This window comes from Netta rufina (assembly GCF_964035555.1).
Source record: "Netta rufina genome assembly, chromosome: 3".
In the NCBI taxonomy this organism is placed as follows: Eukaryota; Metazoa; Chordata; class Aves; order Anseriformes; family Anatidae; genus Netta; species Netta rufina.
The window spans coordinates 13,271,037-13,295,216 of NC_140125.1; the positions used below are offsets into that span (position 1 = coordinate 13,271,037).

General features: G+C 42.3%; 1 protein-coding gene across 12 annotated transcripts in view; it reads right to left on the reverse strand.

The window, feature by feature from the left end:
• The window catches only part of EHBP1 (EH domain binding protein 1), a 207,850-nt gene that overhangs the window by 51,796 nt on the left and 131,874 nt on the right, over window positions 1–24,180 (reverse strand). For all 12 annotated transcript variants that reach the window (XM_084284614.1, XM_084284613.1, XM_084284611.1 and 9 more), the window contains 2 exons: window positions 19,515–20,429; window positions 17,429–17,572 (listed from right to left, as the gene is read on the reverse strand). In XM_084284614.1, the coding sequence (XP_084140740.1) occupies window positions 17,429–17,572; window positions 19,515–20,429 (1,059 nt within the window). The remainder of the gene's footprint in view (window positions 1–17,428; window positions 17,573–19,514; window positions 20,430–24,180) is intronic.

Consider the following 24,180-nt stretch of genomic DNA (forward strand, 5'->3'; position numbering starts at 1 on the left):
GAAAAAGCTTAATTGACCGTTTTCCCCACTCACAAACACCACGAAGCCAGCATTTGGCTCAAAGTCCCATTTGCCCGTAACTCCATGTGTTGACATCCCGAACAGGATAAAAACCAGGTAGGTGCAGCTGACCTTAGCTAAGTGGAAGAGCACAAAGTGCCTAATTTTGGAGAGCAGCCTTGGCAACCTTCCCACCAGCCCAGCAACTGAGCATTCCGCACCTGCAAACGCTGGTAAGGGCTGCTGCTAAGTGCTATTTAGTTTAAGCAATCATTAATAAAACAAGCACAAAATACTAATTAGGTACATTTTACCCATTTCCATGTAAATTGTTTGTTTGTAGCTATTTACTCATCATTGTTCTCGGCACAATAGAAGAAATGCAAATGAATGAATCAGAATGCAGCCCTAATGGGACTTTCTGTTTATAACCATTAGCCCAGAGGTGTGCTGTAATTCAATCCTCAAGCAGCAAGATTTAGCCTCATTAACAGCTTGCATGGGCAGGTTACAACTCATAAAACCCTACAGTAAACAAAGCGTATGGACACAGCACAGTATCTTGCGCCTGAGTGACAGAATTCTGATTCCCTATCAGATTGCCTGGATTTACTTTTCTGCTCATGTCCTTACGCGAGAAAGACGATTTGGCCTGGGCCCTGCAGCAGGATGCACATCGCTTTGTTTGCTGGGTCTCACCCTGCAGCCTCCCAGAAGGTGCAGAGCAACAGTTCCGTCGGAAACTTCTTTGTGAGCGTTGGAAAGACAACTGGGAAGCTCCCCCTGCTACCATGTGCTGTAACAGATCAATTTAATTTAATTTATAGCCAGCCAACTGACGCGGAGACCGATTTTCCTCCAACCCACGGTATTGGGTAACGTGAATTATGTTGAATTTTACCTGAACTAAAACTGCTCACATCTCTACGACTTGTAATTCCCGGTATAGATGAACCTGTGGTTTTGATTTAAATGGGTTTTTAAAACGAACAGACACGTTTTATTTTATTTTTTAACTAAGATTCCCACGTGGTTTAATGTCAAACTGCTCGATCCACTACCCCGCACATAAAATAATGCCGGTTACGTGTTTCTGACAAATACGCCCTACGTCGAGAGCAGGCTGATGCTCCTCTCCCCTCCCTCCTCCTGCAGGAGAACCCGGATCCCAAATTATTAGCATAGTCATTAACATCCCGGGGATCTCCAAGCAAACACAGATTATTGTGGCTTGTGTTTGTGCTGATTAAGCCAATCATCACCAGCGGATAAGAGAAAACCGGCATATTTATTGCTTAAATTCAATTCGGGTGTTTGAACCATCGATTGCCGGGCTTGGCAGGGGAAAGGCTGCTGGAAGGAACAACGAAATGTAGAGCAGAAAAAGTACATAAACCACAAGGAGTGAGTTGGGAGTCACCGAACAATTATGAAAAAACAAATCAACCCCCCCTGGATTCTGGATAGGAAAGCGCTCAGGAGCAGTCTGCAGGCTTCAACTTACAGCTTCTCCCGTCTGGAAAATAAAACAAGGAGGAGACGGAGGAGTTAAAGCCCACAAACAGAAGCTCTGCACCAAGAAAGGGAGATGCAAACACACAGGCAGCGATTTGTTCATTCTAGTTCAGTCTCGAAGAGAAAACAGGGTAAAATCTTTCACCCCTCTGCCACAAAGCTGACGTGCCAAAGCAACGTTAAAGTTTCCTCAGTCCCCCCCCAGCTACCGACTGCTTTGCAATGGTCTAAAAATCTGCCACACGGATGCACAGCGAGTAAAACTTCACCATTTAAGGACAAACTCTTCACGAATAAGTAATGTAATTCCTTGTTTCCCTCCTATAAAAATGTATTGGTATGCAATTTTTATATTTCACAGTTCACCGCCATCTCGGCAAGCTTTCTTCCACTGCTTCAATGGTGCTACTTTTAATTTTATCCTCCTTAGTCCTAGTAATTAAAGTGATCAGCAGTGGCATCCCAACGGCTTTGACACAGCTACAACCCCCTAGCAGACTTCTGCTTTTAAGGGGAACGGGAAGAAAAAGGCCTGGAGTTTCATTTCACTGGAACAAGAAAATCAAGCTTCGCCAATCCTCAACTTTATCCAATTGTTCTTTCAGCAGCCTTTGGATCTTAAGAAACAAATAAGAAGGGCTGCCGTTAGGGGGTCCTTTTTGTACTCGCCGCAGACGTCAATGGCTGACACCACTTTGGCCAAAAACGATGCCCTGGATTTGTGAAGGTGAATTACGACGTGAAATGCTGGCGGAGCAGTCGCTGGGGTCAGCGCCCGTCCCGTGACGCTGCTCAGCACCAGCAGCAGCTGAGAGGAGAGCTGACCAACCCAGCCAGCAGCGAGCACGGCAGAGCCTTGCAGGGGGGGAAGGAAACCCACCCCCCATTAAAGCCCTTCTCCCTTAAATCACCAAATATCCCGCAATCTCCTCTCATTTTGAACAAAAGGAAACAAATCCCAAAACACCCTACTGGGGATTTTCAGTCGCCCTTTGAGAGAATTTGGGGACGATCCTATCTGCGTTTGCACCACAAGCCTGATAATGAATCGTCCTTCCTCTATTAAGAAAATAAATAAAACTGGCAACCTGTATTTATTTTATTTTTTTTGTTGCTTAAAAGGCAATTTCTTCACCGGGCTCAGACTGGGGGGAGTGTAAGTTAAAGATTTGGTGCTACTCCCCGGCACCACACTTACAACAGCGCTGTGCCTGACGGGGGGAGCGATTCACGGAGCTGCAGGTTTCCAAATTGTCCGTGCTCTGCCCCGACATCTAAGAGAAAGAACTTGACTGCCACCTCTTTCATCATCAGACAGGAAGAACAGCTCTGTTATTAGCCATTCAGAAAGAAAAAGACTTCTGTGCTTGTCCAGAGGCAAGGATTACCAAAATGTACCTATTCAGTTCCTACAGAAGACAGAATAAAAATAAAAAAAATAAAATAAAATTACATGAGCTTTAAAGGTTTGCACAGGCTGGGTTTTGCTGTGACCTTGATCGGCTCTTGTTTGAGTAAATAGGATTTGGGATGAAACATTAAAACTGTTTAGCAGATCTTTTCAAACCATTTCAAACTTTTCTTATGTTGGTTTATAATATAACCAGACATGCTTGTAAATGGCCACACCTGCTCATTTCTCTGGGGATGGCCTGATCTCTGCCTTTTCTAACAAAGAAAGGACGGGGGGAAAAAAATCAGCCTTTCTTGTTGCAAAACAGAGTGGAAAGTCAAAATCTTTCTCAAGTTTGTCCCATCTGGTCAGATTAAATCTTTGATCACTCTGGGGACCACGGTTCTGTTTGGTCTCTACTACTGTTTCACAACAGCTCAGAATTAACACACAGGTACCGAGCAAAACATGAATCGCCCAGGACGTGCACGATGTAAACAAAATTGCAGTGGGTTTGCCTTTTGGTATCCAGTTGGATCACAGGAAGGCATCAGCAATGAAAAGAAAGACATAAACATCTCCTCAATTCTGTCTTCTGCCTGGTGTCTGCATTGGCTGCTTTAGTACCAATAAGGCAGATGCATCTTGCTAATATTTTTCATGAACATAAAATATCGCAAAAAGTACCAAATCACTTGTCACACAGAAGAAGCTCACGATCTATGTCACTGATTGACTAATGAGACAAGGCAGGATGAAAGCAGCAGTTTCATCAGCAGCCCAACGTCCAGAACTGGGAGAAGCACAAACAATGTCACAGCAAAGCTGTCCCCTTCAGGAACAAATAAATAAAGAACAAAACCAAAAACAAGCAATAACGTGGGCTTGTGGGGCTGCAAAATGGAAAACGGTTCCCTAAACCTAGGAGATATTTTTAAAATATGTTAGCCTCATTTTTTTTTTTTTTTCCAATATCACCTATTTTGTTCTGCATAACCTACGATTCATCTGGAACAGCATTTCTGGTGTGAAGAGTGCTGGCTTTAAACAAAATTGGTCATTTTATTCTTTGATCATGTAATTGGTAATTTAATTCTTCGCGTCATTGTGAAATGGGTAAATTCTCAGTTTCCTGAAAGACAAACATATATACATTTGGGAAAAATAAAATAAAAGACTGGCTGACTAAGTAAGTATCACCTTGTGCTTCATCCAAGGCCTCTTGCTGGTTGTCTGGCTGCTCTTTTGTAGGCAAAAAGGAGCTGAACGCTCTCTGGCTCCTTAGATCTGGCCCAACAAATGCACTGCCAGTCATGCACATGGATCCAGCTTAAAACCCAGTGTGAGCCTAAAAGAAGCTAGTCAAACTGGCACCTACTCATGCAGAAGGAGATAGATTTGTCATGACAGGCTGATTATTCAATGTAAAGAAACAGTTTAGCTTTTCTAATCTGGTACAAATACATCTTTCTCAGAGAAAAAAGTAAAAGGTCTAGCAGTTCAAGTATTTAAAGTAAAGAAACCAACAAAAAATTGTAACGTCAAAGTGAACCATAGGTATTTGTGCTGGTGCATTCTGCAAAACAGCCCCGCAGTTCTATTCAGATAAATAAGATTTAACCCGTTTAACCCCTTCGGGGCTGCGCGGCTCCGCCATGACCACGGCAAGCATTTCTATTTTGCGCTGCACTTGGCCGTACCGGCGGGTTTTTAAGGGCAGACCGAAGAGACGTAATTCCAAATCCCCCCTTTCCGTTTTCATCCTCTCCTCGGTTGCCTGCACTGATCCCAGGAGCGATGCCCTGGCGGCGAGCAGCGCGGCAGCGAGCGGCCGTCGGGAGAGCGGGTCTGAAACAAAAGCGACAGCCAAGCCCTCCACCAACTTCTTCCCCGGAATTTCCTCCGCTCGTGCAAGTTTGTGCTCTCCCTGCTACGTGTGCTGTAATTAAGGACAGCAATCACCTGAGGCGGCGGGCTCCCAGGGCTTGCTACGCCTGTCATCGGCACTGTCAACGCTATTGGCGTTACCCACAAACGAGGTCTCAAAGGCAGAAAAATGGCCCGAAATTGTGCCGTCAGACAGGGCATCAAGTCCGATCTGGGATCAATAGTCTGAAACCGGCATTTTCGGCGCTTTTCACCAACCTAGCTACGGCCAGAAGGGAAAGAAGCTGCTTACTCATTGCAGGAGTCAACATTTGTAGAGTTCCACTTAAGGGATTTTCTCTTGTGTAAACTTGACTTTATAATTTAAAATAAAATAAAAACAACAACAACAAAAAACCACCACCCAGTCACGTTATGAAACAAAGAGTTTTGGCAGGCGGATCAGATGCTTGAGAGCAGCATCTTTCAGGCTGCCAGCCCGGGAAGCTTCCTCCTCGCTGGGGCAGCCGAAGGACGTGCCCTCCTGAGGAATGCTTCACCAGCAGCACGGAGCAGGGTGGCTCCAAGTTTTTTTTTTCCTCCCCCCTTCCCTTAATTTTCAGGGGAGGGTGGCGGGATCACAGCCCGCTGGCATGTGCTCAGAATGTAAAGAACGAGTGCAAACCTTCCGCCTGCCCGGATCCTATTTTCCTGTGTGTGTTTTTTTTTTCTTTCTTTTTTTTTTTTTTTTTGAAAATGTCCTGCAAACTGCTGGCAGCTTGTTTTTAATGGAAAATACCAATCGCCTAGGATCTATACCTAGCCTTTTGCCAATAATGAGAAAACTTCACCTTCTGTCCCCAGCAATTCTTAGGAAATCTTTTGCTGTTATTCCTACAAATCCAATTACAGATTGTTGAGTAGCTAGTGGAGTAAGCTTATTGAGGAGTGTCACATCACTAAGTCGTGCGTATGTGTTTCAGTTTGTAATGTGGTCTGAGCCGCTGTAGAGGTGTCAACTTAAAATGCAAGTAAGTAGCAGAACAGGGCTAATCCCAGCCACTACTCCCCTGCAGCCAAATTGTAGCGCAATGAATGACAGTGGAAATGCAAAGATGCCACTGTGCTTATCACACACAGCCAGATGGTGGACCTGGATCAATGCACACATGCCACGATCAATGCATTTGATAAAGAATTAAGAAGAAAACTGTACATGTTATCAAAGAACTTGTACATGGCATAATTATGATTCTGCATGTGCTTACTGATGATATTGGAGACTCAGAGGCAGGTGATAATGAAACTGATAGGAAGAAATAGCTTAAAGGCTACAGCATATGGCCTCAGCACTAAGAAATCTTGTCAAATAGTTCAGAAAGCTTTTTTAACTGTTATTACAGGCTGCTCATAGTGCAAGCTGGTGGCAACGTTTTAATTTTTTTTTTTAAACCTGAAATGTCAAAAAGTTACAAAAGCTATACTTTTCCGAATGGCTCAGAAAATAATTAAGACGCTATTGTGTTTTAAACACGGCCAAAAAAAAATCACAGGTAGAGTCTGCGCTCACGGTTTTCGGTGGTGGTGGTTGGGCATTTTTTAAGCTATATAATTATGTCTTCCCCGACTCTGTGTTTTTACACTTTAAGGGGTCTTGTGGCAGTTTAAAGAATGCATTTGGGTGACAATTTGCATTTGTCACGCTAATTTGTACAGATACAGTTTTGATATTAGTTCTCATCAAATGTATAGTATTTCCCTCTTACCATTTGTACTCTGCCGGCCGCGTTACAGCTACCTTGGATGTCAAAGAAAGTAATTAAAAAAATGTGGAAAATGGTATAAAGCAATAAAAAAAAGGCATATACATTTATAGTGTATAAAAGGTACCTAAAATACAAATTCTCATGCTCCAGTTGATAGATGAGCTGTCTAATCAACGCCTGGACGTAACTTAAGTGCTCTCATTAGTGTGAAGGCCTTCAGGCTAAATAAGACTAAATCCCTTAAAAATTGCTTCTGCAATAGAAAAATCCCCCTTACCATTTTCCTCTGCCTAAATCATATCAATTAAAAAGAGAGAGAGGGAGGGGGAGCAAGAGAAGCATTTTCACATGACTTTGTTTTAGCTGACACTCCAAAAACTATCTCCTGAATCCAATTTAAAATGTTGCAGCGAAAAAAGTTCATTAGCAATTGAAGAAACAAAAAAATCACGCTGAGTTCAGTTTCTCTTTCACTTTAAACTCGGATCTTTAATCAGTGCTAAGGCGTGTAATGCCCATTGAATCCTTTACCTTCACTTTTTTTTTTTCCCCCCCAACCCCAAATATTTAATCAACAGTGCCCACTGCGGTTTTACGTTTAAATTTTATAATTTATCAAAACGAGCCTCTGGAAGGAAGAAGCACGCATTTTACTGAGTTGCTTTGCAGTGTGGCCCCCCCCAGCCCCAGAATTTCAATTTGTCCTGACAAACCATTGGGTATTAAACGCTAAAGGCACGCAGAGCGCATAAAGAACTGATGGCTTGATTAGCTCTTGTGGTGCGATTGAAGGAGCTGTCTCTCTCCCCGATTCTCCATTTTGAGAAACACTTTGATCTCTGTTCAAGTCAATTCATGAACATCAACTGACAAGACTGCATGAAACACCCCAATGGTTAGACCCAAACTCGGAGCAAACTATTTGGTTTCATTAAGGCTTCAGGAGAAGTGACCAGTGACAGTCCTTTCATTCCGGAGCCAACAGGCAAGTGACTATTTAAACTTTAATGTGCACAATGTACTGCTGAAGGCCACTACACCTATAGTCGGTCACTCAAGGATGAATGCCCGTACCTACTATTTTGTGACATGTGAACTGCTAAGTGCAGCTGCAGGCTCATTAACGTGTTTGCCGCGTTGTTTTCGCCACCGCGGGCTGACTCTCCGCATTTCCCGTGTGAGAAAGCAGCGCGTCCTCAAAGGGAGGCAGAACAGCGTGCGCCGCGTAAAACCCAGTTATTAAAAAAGATCACATTTCTAAATGCAGCCATTTACTACGTGTTTACGCCAACATAGAAGAAATACTACCCATTCCAGCTGAAAATATAAAAGAACTTGAACCCCACCACCGACGGAACGCAGGGCGTTTGTCGGTGCGAGAGCTTTGCTACAGTCAACTATTTACATCGCTTTTCCCTTTCTTTTTCTTTTTTTTTTTTTTTGAGCTGCCCTTTCCAAAGAGTCCCACTTCAAAGAGCTGTTTTTTTGCTCCGGTTCCTGTCAATGCAGGTCAGAAACACCAGAGTGGAAAGTGGCTGCAGTGCCGTGGCACAAAGAGTCTCTGCGGCCGAAATCAAACAAAGCCCAATTAAACTGATCATAACGTCCCAGTGAACACAAGGAAGCTCACCTGGTATTTCTGGACTTCTTGTGTGAATTCCCAACTCTACTCAGTACTTGGTACTATAATTACCCTGACCAAAATACTGTGAAATTACTGCTCTGATCTACTAATGGCTGCAAAAAATCAAGCCGTCGTGGTTTCATGCCAAGGGGCCGTAGCAAGGTGGCGCAATGCTTTCCGACAGAGACGACAACTTCTAAAAACTCAAAAGGGAAAATTAACGGGATGTGGTTTATGTTGCCAAGGCCTGTTCATTAATTACCAATTTAATCACTGCTGGAGGCATGACATTACAAAAATCTGGCTGAAAGTTCTAATAGATTATGAAGACCACCTAAGAAGAGTGACCAAGAAATGTACAAAACAATTAATACTGTTTCACTGCTATCAAAGACACTCAGATTATTTTACATCAAGTGAAGCAAAAGAATTAGTAGCTTCACAGTGCCACCACTAGGAACTGTAAATACAATGGCACACAATTAGTAATGCACATGTGACTTTTCGTTCAAGGCATATATCCTTGGGAAAGCCAGAACATGATAAGGAGAACAAAAGAAACATTTTTAAATGAAATGAATAAAGATTTTAACTCTACCCTCGTGCATGCTGAGCAATAACAGAATAGGCGATGCAAAATACAGCTCTAAGTGATGGCGATATCATCCTGGGATTCACAACAGCGTGTACTGAACATCCGCACAGAAAACGTCCACAGTTATTAGCAGCAATATAAAAAGAGCATTCAAGATGCTAAGAAAGCCAGGTCTCGCCTCACACACAAAAGAGGGGCTCTGAAACACCAAGACCTTTTTTTTTTTTTTTTTTTTTGGCTAAGGTTTGTAATCAGAGAGAAAATATTTCAAGTTTTTGAACTGATGATCTGAAAATTCAGTTAATAAACCAACAGCATATTTTCTGGGAGCACGCGTGTTAATGCTATGGCTGCAGACTACACAGCACCTGGAATTAACACACATATAATAAACAACTGCATATTTACATTTAGATGCTTAACTGGTGTAAGTAGACGGAGCTTATGGAAATAACACCAAGAAAATTCAACTGAGAATCTCAAGCATTTATATAGAAAACCCAAACTGCGTAATGTTTGTCTTGCATTATCAAAGGTTCCGCTTTATTCATGAAATCCCTCCCGGTATACAACTGACAGTGCATACTAATTCTTCTTAGAACTACATTTACTTGCCCTAATTGATTTATTTTCCCAGCTACGTAAGGTGCTTGTCCACGTCACTATTTCTGTACAGAGAAATATCACAATTTCATAGTCAGGAAGTGCTTAAACTGATCAAATATGAAGTCAAAAGACACAGAGCCTTCTTGGGAACTTATGGAGTATTTTTATTTTTCATGTATTGAGTGATGGTAAATAAAACAACTTGTTTGTTCTTGCCATCAAGGAAACGCGATCAGACTATCTCAACCTTCGCGTGTCATCATAAAGAAGTAAATATCAGTTCAGTCGTGGTTTTGAAGTGTTCAGTCAGCAGGTCTGACCTTCATTTAAAGAAAAGTATATTGTTAAAACAGCTATAAAACTTGGAATGCTCATGAAATGTAAATACTATACAGCATAGTCTTATCAGCTTAAACCATATTTAACCACTTTATAGTGGCATACATACAAGACATATAAATGAACAACGGGGAATAAGTTACCAAAGCTCAGGGATTACCAAAATAATGTTCAATCTTTTTACCAATTAGATGGTAACTGCTTCTTTGTAATCTCGAGAAGATCTAGTGATCATATCTAAATCTGGTCACAATTATCAGCATGACAGGCTAGGTTTTTTTCAATCAATATTTTCCAATTAATATTAAAAGACCAAGGTTGCCAGCTGCAAAGTCCTCCACCTCAATAAATGTATGTTAGATGTTTAATTAATAAAGACCAACTTCGCTCTCTCAAAACCAAAAGCACCATAGGCATAACTTTGGTGAGTTCTCTTAAATGAATTAATACTATATCACCTTGGTCACAGGCATTTATTTTCCAGTGAAGGAGACTGCAAAAATTCCACTGATGATCTAGATGCCTTTCCTAGGGCGATATAAGTAAGGATTCTGGTTTCAGGTAGAAATAAATATATCTGAATAAAGCTATCTGGTGCTCATTTTCAGGAAACTGTTGAAAATTTTGGAGGAAAGAATAGTTGCAGTGCTAACTTGACTTTAAGGCACCTTGCAAATTAAAATGTCCTTTTTTGTTGTATACTCTACACTTGCATTCTGTGCCACCTCTGTTCAGGCTGACCACAGTATACTTTTTGGTCACACAACAGAGCTTATTTGCTCAGAGATGCAGGAAGGTTATCGGAGGACATGATCAATAAATCAAACTGTTTAATAAAGCTTTTTTTTTCTGAGCACTTGTTCAGAGAAATCACACTTTATTTTTATTTCATTGCAGATGGAATATGCTGTATCTGTGCAAATGTACGGAATCAGAATTAAAGAATACACAAATTCATCTCATTTTAGGTTTTGTCCGTTTCTGGAGCTTTTCTAAAAAGCTTTTTCCATTTCCACCCAGCCACCATGGACGTAAAAAAACAGTTATCACTTTGCACTCAAATATTTATGAAAATGAAAAGTAATGGGCAAAACAGATTGACACCTGAAGTAGAAAGAGCTTATTAAATATGAATTAGATACAGCCGCAACAAGTCCTTTGAGGAAGTGAGTAATAAAAAGCGATATTCTGAACAGAAAGAAACAATCTCATGGCATAACCCCTTCCTGCTGCCCTCTGTGTTCAGACTGCGTTTGCATGGCTGGAGGTAAGAGCTCTTTGGTGAGGTGCTTCATATCTCCAAGTTCTACTACAAAAGCTGAAGATAGTCCTCAGTGCTCTTTCAAACTTTATATATATATATACCTATACATATATATATTCAGGCAGCTATAGCTGTCATTCAACTTGAATAAATATTAAATAATGGTGGTGGAGATAAGGAAGCCCAAATCTTTCTGCGCAGAGAACAGGCCAGCAACAGTTGTGTTTAGGCACAGCAGCAGTGTCAGGCCTGCTCTCTGAACACACTCCTGCAGATTATATTAATATGCTTTTAAACCCCTGTTTTACACATGGAGTCCCTCACAATTTTTTAATCATCCTCACAATGCCGTCGTGAAGAAATAATTACTGTTTTCCCGTTTCACGAGAGGCAAAAGACAGAGCAATTCCCTCTGGGTATCACAATATTGAACTCCTGCATCCCAGAACCTGTGCGAGATCTGAAATACAAAAGGTCTTTGGCCAAAACCATGTGAGGGGCCCAGTCCCGCACCTAAATTCACTCAGGAGGAATCCTCAGCTCATGCAGAACCCAAATAACTTCAGGAGTGATCTGTGGCTCGGGTTAGGAAGACGAACACAACCTTTCCCGGATGAGCACCACTTCTCATGAAGGCCGTGCTGTACGGTGTTCTCCACTGAAGCTGTCTGCCTTGCAAAAACCAGTTAAAAGTCTTTGACACGTGCTTTAGGAGATGCCAGAAACAAGACTGCTGGGCATAACCTTAATTAGCCTTGCCGTGGCACGGCCTTCTCCTGTCCCCTGATCTCGCCCACCTTCCGCCTGGAGCTGAGCTCTGCCCGGTGGTGTTCAATACTTTGGGGTATTTTCCCTGTTCGATACGCAGACCCATCAATATGTAGCGCCAGGCTTTACTCTGCAATATTCAAATCCTGCTCTGTGGGCAGAATTATTAATTTCTTCAAGGGCTTTTCTACAGAGCTCATCACTACGGTATTTAAGCGCCTCAAAAGCATTAATCACATTCCCTTCTCCCAACACCCCGTGGTGGTGTTATTACCCTGTTCTTCGGCTGAGAACTGAGACGGAGAGATCCCGCTAAAAGGATCTAACGCTGGATGCTCACTCTGGGAAGCCTATTACCTGCTTTTTTTTCAGCATACTAAGCTTTATGCAGCCCTTTCTATGGCTAAAGCACAGCTCCAACTGATTTCCCTGACGGACCCGGATGCCCAGTGCATCTGCAAATTAAACCTTCACCTCAAACGGCCATCCAGAGAGGAAGGATGCACAATTAATGGCCGCGTGGAGGAAGCTTGGTTCAGGAGAGTTTGCAGCACCGATGAGGAACTCGGAGGCGAAGGCAACATTACATTTAAATCTTTTGAGAGCCTTCACCATGACCTCAGCCTTTCGCTCCTCGCCATCGCTGCTTCGCTGGCCGTACACCTTCCACTTCTGCAACCTTTCAACTTCTGCAAGGACAGAGGTCCTCTGGACAAACAGCCTGCTACGTCACCTCAGTCCTCGGAGCTAAATGAGACACGATTGCTTTGGGGAAAATAGTATGTGATCACATAATTAAAGACTGCATCATAATGCATATACACAAAGGAGGTTAATTAAAGTTGCCTGCGCATTTCTTAACTCCTAATTCCTTTCTCTGTAATCACCCTGACTCCACAACCATCACCATTGGAGTTTACAGAGCCAATGACAGCTGCAGTAAATTTCCATTCTTTGTGCGGACCAGTCATTAAAGGAGAAAAAGACAAATGCTTTGCCACTGGCCTTCGCAGCTATTTGCTGACAGAGGAGTTCGGCCAAGATTCAACAACTACGGGCTCCACTCTGCATCTGGCAAGTCAGGATTTCCTGCTGGAAAGCCCCTTCGGCCCTGCACCTCCTCGGCACTTCCAGCTTGCCTTGGACCCCTCTAACCTGCCACTTGGCCACGGAGGTAGCACTTTACAGCATCCCATGCACACAAGGTCCATGTGTTAACAGCCGTCACTGCAAGGCTGTATTTTACAGTGGCTGCTGGGAGAGCTGACGTCCATCCTAGCACTGTGATATTCATCACGAGACGAGGCGAGTTACATAAAAATGACTAAGCTAATAAAAAGGCTCTCCTGGTTAAAAGCTGAGTGACTACAGCTGCTACACCAGATTGAGAATGACAGAAGCATCTCGTAAAAGAGTCACTGCATGCACACCTACATCAAGAAAGCGAGAAGAAAGGCTGAGCTATTTGTAAATCTACCAGGGAGAAAGGCATCCAGAAGGGGATCAGTAAGTCTGTTAGTCTGCTCATACAGCTCTTCAGTTAACTCCTCCAGTCTCCAAAAGGCTGCATCAATTTTAAGGATCCTCCCTCCTATGATCCTCCCAACCCATAAGCATGCTTTCAAGCCGTTCCTGACCAATGTAGTCTCTTCTCAGACTTCAAATACCTGCCTACAGGCTTACATACCTCTGTACAGGCTGGCACACACACAGCTTGCAGATTTAAGCCTTCTTGAGAAGCACTAGGGGAGCAGATCTAACAGTGGAAAATTTTCTCCCATGCTGCAAGGAGGGAAGCAATAGGAGAAAAGAAAAGGGGCTGGTATGCTGTGGATGGAGGAAAGCAAGCAGAGAAGGAGGTCTGAATCAGGTGGATTGATGACAGGGATAGGAGATGGTGGGGCAGAAGGCACAAAGGGAAGAGGTCTAAGGCAAGAAAGTGTAAAGAAAGCAACTATTAAGGAAGAAAAGTTAAAAAGTAGAGAAAGGGCAGTTTAAATGGACAGTATGGTAAGATGAATATAGTGGGAGAGAGAAGAAAAAAATGAAGCATAGAAGGGGAAGAGGATACAGCTTGGGATACAATGAGAAACACATGATTCAGAGGAAAATGGGAGCGAGCCAAGAGGTATATGAGCAAATTCAATGCCTTCTGTTCCCGTAACCTCACTGATTTCTGAGTTACAAAGAAAAATTAAAAAAAAAAAAGCACACGAGACTATCGCTATGGGCCTAACCGCACCCCAGAGCACAAACATGAGCAGATGAAGACACTTAGCACAATGAGTCAGGTGAGCTTACACCAGGAAGCTCGTATTTATGGCCACGGAACAACCTTGGAAATTTCCTCCCTTCTGATGACCTCACACAGCAACACAACCCCACACACCGTACATTGTTCTCACCTGTTTACTTAGAAAACAGCAATTCAGAGTTCTCACATGGCAAATGGAAAGTAGCACAGCAAAGCCTACGAGACAGGATTTTCAAAAGTAACTAATGACACTGCAGGCTTAACTGGGGTTGCTGGTTCCCAAAGGCTGGGCTGCCTGCAGCTCTTTTCACGAAGGTGTCAACGAAGGTGTAACTGCAAACTTGATGAGTGACTTTTCAAATTATTGGACTCCCTTTTTTAAAGTTTTCTTGTTGAAAAATGAACTCTTCCTATTTCAAACCATTTTCTCTTCTCAAGTCATCCCAAAAAGCAGCCTAACCCAACTCACATTACGAACTGTTGATTCTGGTTACCATAACTGCCGCGGGGCTACCACACTGCACATTATTGCGCCCAGGTTGCAACTCTGCTAAAATGCAACTAGAAGAAGATGCTCGAATAGAAGTTCTTCTTATTAACCTTAATAACCAGAAAACACTGAACAGTCTGTGCTATTTTCCAACAAGCAAATAAGCAATGGCAAATAAGTAAACTGGCATGACCACACCACACTGAAAGATCTCCTCTCTATGAAGATCAAATCTGTTGAAAAAAAAAAAAATCAACGTATCTTACCATCTATATATGTTAATGCATACATGCATACAGTATGTCACTTTTATATAGCACATCAAATAGGAATACTATACTGGTATCCATTCAAGACATCCCCTTTCAAATACACATTTCCCACTGAAATGCATTCAGAGAACACTGAGCTTGGTAAGCCACGTGCTCAAAAGTAAGAAAATGTCCAGATTACCTTAGCTATAAATCCTTGCATTGGTTCTCATTTCATATAGTCTTTAGTGTGGACTCCATTTTTTCTACAGAGTGCTTTACTTTTTCAGTGGCCATGACTGAAAATGTGAAATGAGTGAACAACACTTCACTAACTCACTTTACCCTCCTCGTTCACCGTGTGCCCTACACCTTGTTTAAAATATACTATTTCAACATTTCTCTGAACACACAAATATTAACTTCTCCCAGGGCTCTTCACTATTGTGTCTAAGAGCTTCCAAACTACATCTCCACAACCCCTTCCAACCGAGGAGCTTTTGCTATCCTTATGTTACAGTCAGCTGAAGCAAAGAGTGCCCATGACCTGTTTGCTCAGAGCACCCAGGACTTCAGAGGGGCTCACAGCACAGCTCTCCTTGACTTGGCTACAGCTGGGTGCATTCTAAGCTTCCATAAACCCATCCCCAATAATCTTGGTTTGGAAATTAGAAATCAGAGAACCTGCCAACTTGAATATGTTGAGTTCCAGGTACCATCCCTCAACACGTTAAAGGGGGAAAGAGACTTGGGCTCTGCAGAGCAGCACGAAGAGACAGCCCTTCCTTCTCTTGCAGGTTTCCATCTAATTCATTTTTCAGCTGCTCTAACAAATGAAATAAGCTCCCATGGATATCCAGCTGCCCAAGCTTTACAAGCCTGGCTCACCCTGAAAGCTCTGTCCCTGTCTCCTACCATTCAGCTGGATTTTGTGGCATAGACACAGTCTTCATTACTCTCTGACTTCACATCACCATCTACCTCCGTGCCATCTACCTGGGGCATCTTTCCTCCGCGTGCCAGCGCAGCAGCTCCTTCTTTTCTTCCCGTTTGGATTTCATCAGCAGGAGGAGTTTGAGTCTAAGAGAGAAAGTTTTGCTTTCCAGTACTATGATCTGCATCAGAATGGACCCTGATCACCAGGAGAGCAACAGTAAAAGACATTCATGCTGTGCTGTGCCCATGTGGACAATTTTTACTGACACTTACAAACTTTTCCAAACTTCAAGGCTCTCTAATGATCTTGTGCTATTAACACAACTTTAACTGTTTTGAACAGACTTTTCAAGGGGATGGAACCTTTTTCCCATAAGACATTTTGAACATGGATAAAGCAGTCACCCAATCTAATTCAGGGAAATGGTTGAATAGGCTCTTTTTTTTTGAGGTTCAGAAAAAAAAATACCCTAAGGCAAAGAGCTGACGTGGAAAATTTCAGCTCAAACAATTAAATACTAGCAAAGTTACAAAAACTTCAAAACTAGGGGCTTGTAATAAGAAAATGTTGGGCAACTTTAATTACAGTTATTTCTGTCTGAATAGCCAGTCATCTATAGCATCCCTCTAATGCTGCTTGGTATATGAAAAACTGTTTAAAAAATAAATCCAAAGTTATATTTACCCTATACTATACTTATCTAGGAAAAAGTTATATACAAAACAATCCCAGCATTTTCTATGTCATTCTATTATCATTAGATAACTAAGATGTGTGTACATGTATGAATATATTTTGAAGAAAAAAAAGAAATGTTTGCCAGTTTGGAGGGGAATCGTCTATGGAAAAAAAGGTCCAGCATGGACCCAAGATAGTTGAGAGAATGAAATGAGATATGTAAAATCACTGTCTTCATTTTCTGATCGTGTGATCCCATTTATGTAAAAAGCTGAATCTGCCCCTCAGGACTAGCCTCTGAAAGATGTGAATCAGTAAAAACTCAAGCCTTTCTCTGTATCGTTATTTTTCAGTTACATTTACATTCTTAGTTGCCAGTACCGTCTCTAATGCACAACAGTTCGAATCACAAAACCCACATTGCAAAGGTTTGCATAAAAATTAATTAGCTTTCATCTCCAGAGAGTACGCATCCTTCCAGGTCACCACTGAGGCCACTGGAGGTGCAACCATAGCTGCTTCAACATTGGAGCTCATTCCCCGGCTCCACTTTCCCATCTCCCCAGCATAATCAACTTTCGTGATAAAAAGGAATTGTTCCATCAACTCTTTTACAAGACTGTCACAAGCAGCCTCATTCAGTGCACTACCACTTATGAAGCAGCAAGTAGTTGACATCACAGGCTTGGGGAATGCATTTACATTAACTGAAAAAAGAGAAGTAATCAAAAATAGCATAAATTACTCCACTATCATTTAACAAGTAACTTTTGTTTTTCATCCCATTAGAAAGTGCAGTGCCAATCAAAGAAGGTGCTCCCAGACCTCTGCTTCCAGTGAAGTCTAAGGCATCTGTCTGCTGGCCGTAGCAGCAGGAGAAACACTCTTTTCAAGTGAACTGAGGGTACGCGACACATCACAGCACTGGGGCACTGAGCATGGAAAAGAAATATTCTGCCAAGACTACTTGCAGAACCGTTTTCAAAACACATGGATGCGTACGTAAAAACACCACAAAAACATAAGCATGTACAGTAAATGTTAACTGTGTAAAAACTGCCATATTGGCCAGTATTTCTTACATCATTCAGCTGCTTATTGCGGGCTGGGATGATCGTATTCGTTAGCTGCTTGTTCCCTGCCTTTAAAGCTGCATCTCTTCTTGCTTGCTCAAGCAGAACTCTTGCTCGTTCTTTAAGTTCTTCCTGTCTTGACAACATTCGTTGCTTAAAAATAAAGAAATATAATTAACAGCACGGCAGCCTCAGGGTATTTAACATTTATACAGTAGTTAACAGCCAGGAGCCTTCCTATATAATAAAGGTCAGGAGTCACACGGACTGCAGCTTCATGAGGTGACAGCATTCTACAGAAATGAAAAGTAAAGATGATCAAAATGTAAAATAAAATAAAAAAAAACCAACTCATAGGCCTTTATAATGCAAATAGACTTCCCTCCCCTTAAAACTTAATTTCTATCAACATTTAATGCCTTTAAACTGCAACCGTGGAAAAAAAATAATTGGCTTCATGGAAGCTAACTATGTTAAATATACCATGTGTTTACTTATTTACTTTAATATGTATGCAAATATAATGCTTTGTTGGCTACTTATATGGGTATCGCTCATTTATAACTTAAAATTGAACACAAAGAGGCTGGGTACAAAGCAAGACAACCTGCAAAAATATCTGCTTCTCCTTCATATACGTGAACATCCACCAGAAAGTCCATGCTTTGTACACGCAAATGATTATACCGCAGAGCAGAAAGAACAGAAAGGGGACTTCTGCGAAATGAGCTCCCATACATATAAACTCCCACGTGCTGACTTCTTAGTCAGGCTCAGCCGTGAGGACTCTAGGAAAATGCATCTCTGGGCCTTCGGATGAGCTGGAAGCGATGCTGCAGGTTGTGCTCCTCCGACTACGTGGAAATGGAAACAGCTGAGACTCATCAATGACTACGTGTTCACAGTTAAGACTGAGACTCACATCTGAGATTTTATTACCATGTGCAAATGCACAGAAGATTAATAACAGACAAAAGTCTTTAAAGCCATCTTGTCCTACAACCTTGCACATGCAAAGCTCCGCACGGAAGACATCCTGTATCTCCCTGCTGCATTACTCTGGGGGCCAAACTGTTCCTTTCTCATCTAGTACACAAGGATAGAGACAAAAAAAAAAAAAAAGTCATGAGTCTTCACCGATGAAAAGAAAGAAACTAGCTGGCTTTAGAACTAATATTTGGCCATCACCTATCCATGGGCTGCTTCCCTTGCAATAAAATGAATCCTCGTGGTGCTTACTTGAGAAAAAATGTAAAAAGGTTTGAAGCAATCCGTAACACTGGCTGTATTCTTCTTCTCTTATCACAGCTGATGGCACAAAGCCCAGCGAAGCCAAAACTAACGAATGTTCTTCACAGGAGTAAAATTATAAGCCTGGCTTGGGATTTTTGTAAACAGGGTTGATAACATTTCTAACATATTTTTGTGGTGATATTATTTACTGATAACGCTCAGCATTTATATAATATTCAACTTTCATCCTCACAACAAATCTGCAAGGTAGGTGGGCATATACTTTTTATCTTTATAGAAAGGAAAATGATATTGTGGTTAAGAAACATGCTCGAGGCCGCTACAAGAACAGCATCATTTAATATTCTGGAGTTTCTACCTCACCATCGTAGGCTATGTTCACAAGGCTGTGTGGTTTCTCAGATAGTACCTGGAAATATGGTTGGTATATTTCAAGGCATTGAAAAGTTGACATTTTTTGAATATGGCTCAACGAATTGGTACATCTTTCTTTTTCAGTTTTTGCTACAGTATACATTAGTTGGAAGAAAAGTGTTGCCATACTCAGTGGCAAAAGCCTTGAAGCCATCTTCTTCAGACTGGTGGGGAATACATTTCTTCCTTTAGCTAGAGGAGATTGGAAAGGTTAACAGGAGGAAAATTCCTATAAACGCATTTTTCACGTAAAGACACTTTCTCAGCATCACGTACTGGTCAAAATATTTATTGCCCAACAATAAAAGCACACAACCTACCTTGCCATCTATTCTGAAGATATGGTGTAAAATACAAACATGGAGAAAGGACTTGAACAGAATCTGCATGCTGACTCACAGGCACACAGAAATTTTACGTTTCTTACCTGGGCTGTTTTTGCAGCTGGATCTGCATGATTTAAAGCCGTTCTGGCATCGTTGTCAGATTCAGATTCTGCTTGCCTCGGAGAAGCACACGTTTTCTTTGCAAGATCCGCATCCTTATTGTAAAAGTACCCAAGGTTAGAAGTAGGTGATAAACTTGGCTTTGCGACAGGCGAACCAGGATCTAGTCTTGTGCTCTCTGTGGATCCCATATGCCCCAGCTTTTCCTGCTCTGAGAAACCAATGGTACTGTCTGAACTCTGGTGTCTTTTCTTGTCGTTATCTTCACCGACAACGGTGGGCGATGTGTCCTCCTTTTGATCGCTGACATGTGCCAAGTCACTCAAGTCTAACGTGTCAGCTTTCAGCAACTTCTTCTTCCCCAACACAGGCTGTGCTTGTGTTGTGTCCGTAGTGCTACACTTCCCAACTTCTTCAGAGGCAGAAGTCCTTCCAGAGCTCTGCTGGGATTTTTGGGGGTCCGTGTCGCTTCGAGTCCTGCGAGAAGAAGGGGAAGCCGTGCTCGGGCTCAAATGGTCATCGGGAGTCTGATGCTCGCTCTCGGACTCGCCGACACCGCTGTCGTTGACAAACACGGAGTCGTCCTGAGAAGCAAAGTCTGCCAGACCACCGTCCGGCGGATGCAGCTCGGGCTCCCGCTTCAGGTCGTTCAGCTCTGCGTAGAATTTTTCCTGGTCAACAGAACTGTTTGTGTCCGTTTCATAGTTCCCCACTTTGTACGTGCTTTTACTGCTGTTCTCCTCAATTTGAACCACGTTCAACTCTTGGCCACAGAAATGCGCCCGTATTTGATAGAGATAGGTCATGACAGTCAGTTTGTCAGGTATCGCCAACAAAACCATGTCAGAAGGCTCCAGCAACCGCGATATTCCTAAACTGGCAAACCCATCGTATGCCTTTAAAAACAGAGAAAAGAAAGATTACAATACAGCACTTTCTTACGTATCATAGTATTTCAAGAAACACAAGTGGAAGCTTTAGTCAAAATAAGCAAACACAAACATATCCAATATTACAGGAACAGCACAGGCTCGGCCCTATTACTTCTTATTTTTTGGCTTCGTTACAGTGATACAGTAGTTAATCATTTTTTGTTGCACAGTCCAACCTGAACTCATCGATTTGCCCAGGCAGATTCTAGATATCTTCCAGGGTATCTTCACAGTAATGCAAATCCAGAGAATATGAGCAGCAAAGACACTCAAACAGCATTGTTCCAAAAACTTCTAGCATCATCCCATACTGTAATAAAATCTTTTGTTACTTAAAGTAATGCCACTCTCACAAAGCAAAAAGATCTTCACAAACTGCAACTTCAACCCCCTTGTGTTTGCATTAAGGAAGCCTACTGCTACCTACCATGGTTCTCACTCAAGTAGTAGGAAACAAGCAAATAAAAAAAGTGTAAGAGTTGGAACAAGAAAAAAGCAACCGAGGATGGCTTTTTAAGATAAGGAACAAAGATAGAAGAAACACGACACTAATCCATCTTGGGTTTTATCACTGGTGATCAACATTCTCCCTTCTACTGGTCGTGTAATTGCAGTGATTTGTGTTGATGAAAAACTGTGTGTGTGCAGATAGCCACAGATGGTGCGATACAAGACATAAATCACATTAATTCAGCAAACAAATGCATTTTAAAAAAATGTTGACGCTAACTTTATTAGAAAGAAAAAAAAAAGGGGGAATGTCATTCATATTTTACTTCCATTTCTAGAAGCTGAACAGTTTGAAAGCCTCCTGGCTTGTGAGGCCACATCTCATTATTTCTGCTTGCCCTTTAAGTGAGTGGGCTTGGTGCATCAGGTTTTTCTAGTTTTGAAGAATTAAAAGCCGTTTCTCAATTTACAATTAATTATTACTATCCCGGATTAACCCTGGAAGACAATATTGTGTTTCAAGGAAGCCTTTAAAAAGGCCTCCTGTTAGCGCAGACTCGCTCGGGCTTCTCTCCCCTGGCAGCTCTGCATCTCCCGTCCAGCCTCTTCCGAAGGCTTCGAACAGGCTAACAGCTGTCCCGGCAGCATTTCCAGCAAAAACGGATGCTAAATTTGAGATAGGAAGAGAACTTAACCTTTTACAAGGAAATAATAATGCACACCACTGACTACAACTCTACCCCGGTTTTACACGGTTTCCTTTGTTTAGTTAGTTTTAGAAGGGAGGACAAAAGAAAGAAAAGGGAAAGTAACTTCCATTTGATAGCCTCTTGGTTTTCCAGGCATTACCTTTAACGCTAGCAAATGTTCAACTTTGAGCTAGAACATGGGTCCAGCATGCTTGGGTCAAACTTGTCAGAGCATTTCTGGAGAAGTAATTTTCAGATCTCTATAACAAACAATTCAGGCTTCAAATTATCCGAGCAATTTAATTGTAAGCCCTGTTGGCTCTCCCTGTGCAAAATGACGCGGCCTAAAATCGTGGCTGGCCTTTGGTGGAGCATCATTTCTTGGGAAGGCTCATTATGGGATGGTCATGCCATTTACAAATGCTTAGACACAGGAGCAGCAGGGAAAGACATGGACGTTGCTTTTACCGATACAGAGATCGAGGCAGAGCAGAAGAACGGGAAGATGAGGGATGGGAGGGAACAGAAAGATGGTGGATGGGTGAAGGGATGGCTGCCATCTACCTGGTCTTGAGACCCAGAGCAGGAGGAGCCGATGGCACTGGGCAGACGGGGAGCCAAGAGATGGAGGCACACAGAGACAGGACAGTGGCAGGGAGCAGCACGGGGCTTTGGGCGGGCAGCCCACGGCACAGGTAGGGGGTCCCCACCACCAGGCTGGCTGTGAAAGCAGAGCATGGACGAAAAGCAACACCAGGATGTTGTCCTGAGCTGAGTAAGTGGGTCAGCACTAAGTGGGTGCCATAAATAACCTGTTAGCCCATGCTGCAAACAGTGGGAGTTACCATTTCAGGAATGAGAGGACCTCAGGTTGGGCTTAGCAGTCCGCAGCCGCCAAAGCCCATAGACGTGACTTGACCCGAACTCTTTTATACTCTTAATTTCTTATTTATATGCTAATAAAACTAAATCCCAGGAATATCTCCCAGGGTCTGCACAATGAAGGTGGGGACAGTGTTTCAGAACTGTTCAGAAAGATGCTCAGGATGGGTAACACTGCAGCAGGAGGATTTAATTCACAGCGCCGGATATCCTCCACGCAGCTGCAAAACCACTTGGGATTTTGATTTTGCCTGCTCCGTTCTTCTGGCAACGCTTGGAGTTAAACAGCAACCCCAGCGATGCCAGATACTCGTTTCCCATCCCCTCCTCCTGCCATTCTGGACAACACACCTTCTGGCTCATCTGCTTTTGAAGTGCACGAGCTATCTAGATTGGCATGCAAATGTTTTACAGTCATTAGTGCTATAAATAGCCATCATATGCTCCGTACGTGTCCACACGGCAGCGTGCGACAGGTTCTCCTTCATTGTTAGCAAAGCGGGGAGCTTCTTGACTTTCCAGTGCGTTTATACATGCCCCGTGCTTCCAACTGGTTTGTAACTAGTTTGTAGCATGGTATCTACAGAGCATGATAAAGCGTTTTCCAAGTCAAATTGCATTTTGTTATACGGAGGCATAACTAAGCCTTGATTTTGCAAATGCTCACACGCATGTTTAGCCGGGCTCCTGCCTGATCCTACTGAGGTCAACTCCTAGATATACCATTGAACGTGTGCTTATGACTTTGTGGAATACAATCACGGATGTGTGCATCAACACCTGTTAGAAAAATACAGGCGACAGCTTAAAGGTAAGGAGGTACTTCCATTTTTAACTCAACACTACCCCTATGACTCTACATTCTTCTGTTTAAATACATATTCTAAAAGGATTTGTTCCTTGTAAAATGGAACATTTTGTCAAGATGAAAGCTCAAGTTTAAACGTATCGAGAAGTTTCAGAGAAATGGTCAAAAAACTGCAAAAAACACCATCAACGGCATCACAAAAATTGAAAGTGCCTACAAAATATCCAAAAGATACATTACCATCTCCAAACAATAACCCTTCAAACGAAACAAGCTTCTCTAACCAATGAAGTAATTAAAGCCAGAAGTTCATTACTAGACACAGGCTGCTGTGCCCTTCCACTCCTCATGCTTTCAGCCCCTTCAGATTTCAGCCAAGCTCGTAGTTCAGCAGCTCGTGTTTTTGAAGTGCAGGACGAGTTATTAGCAGTATGAAAAATTCCTGCTCCTGAGAAGGGACCACACTGCTACGCTGAAATTTTAATGCACTAGTCATTAGGACTTACTAAGAATCAAATGGACGTAGCAAAAAATAAAAATTAAAAAAAAAAGATTCATGTTATTGTGAAGGTTATATGGGGATAGTCAGGTACATACGAGATTTTAAGTAGAACCACAACTCTTTGGACCAGCTGAGAGCGTATCCCTGTAATGTTTTTCATTTTCTCAGAGATAATCCTGGTTTCTCTTTCATTCCTGACAGAAATCTCCATATGCAATGAGCACAATGCACCAAAAATATATTTGAATTCTGACCGATGAAAATGTCATCTGGAGATTTTTTTATTATTATTTTTTAAGAGATATACTGCAGAAATTACAATACATACATAGAGGTATATACTCAGGACACCAAACCTATTTACCTGTCTCTTGATGAAGGCTT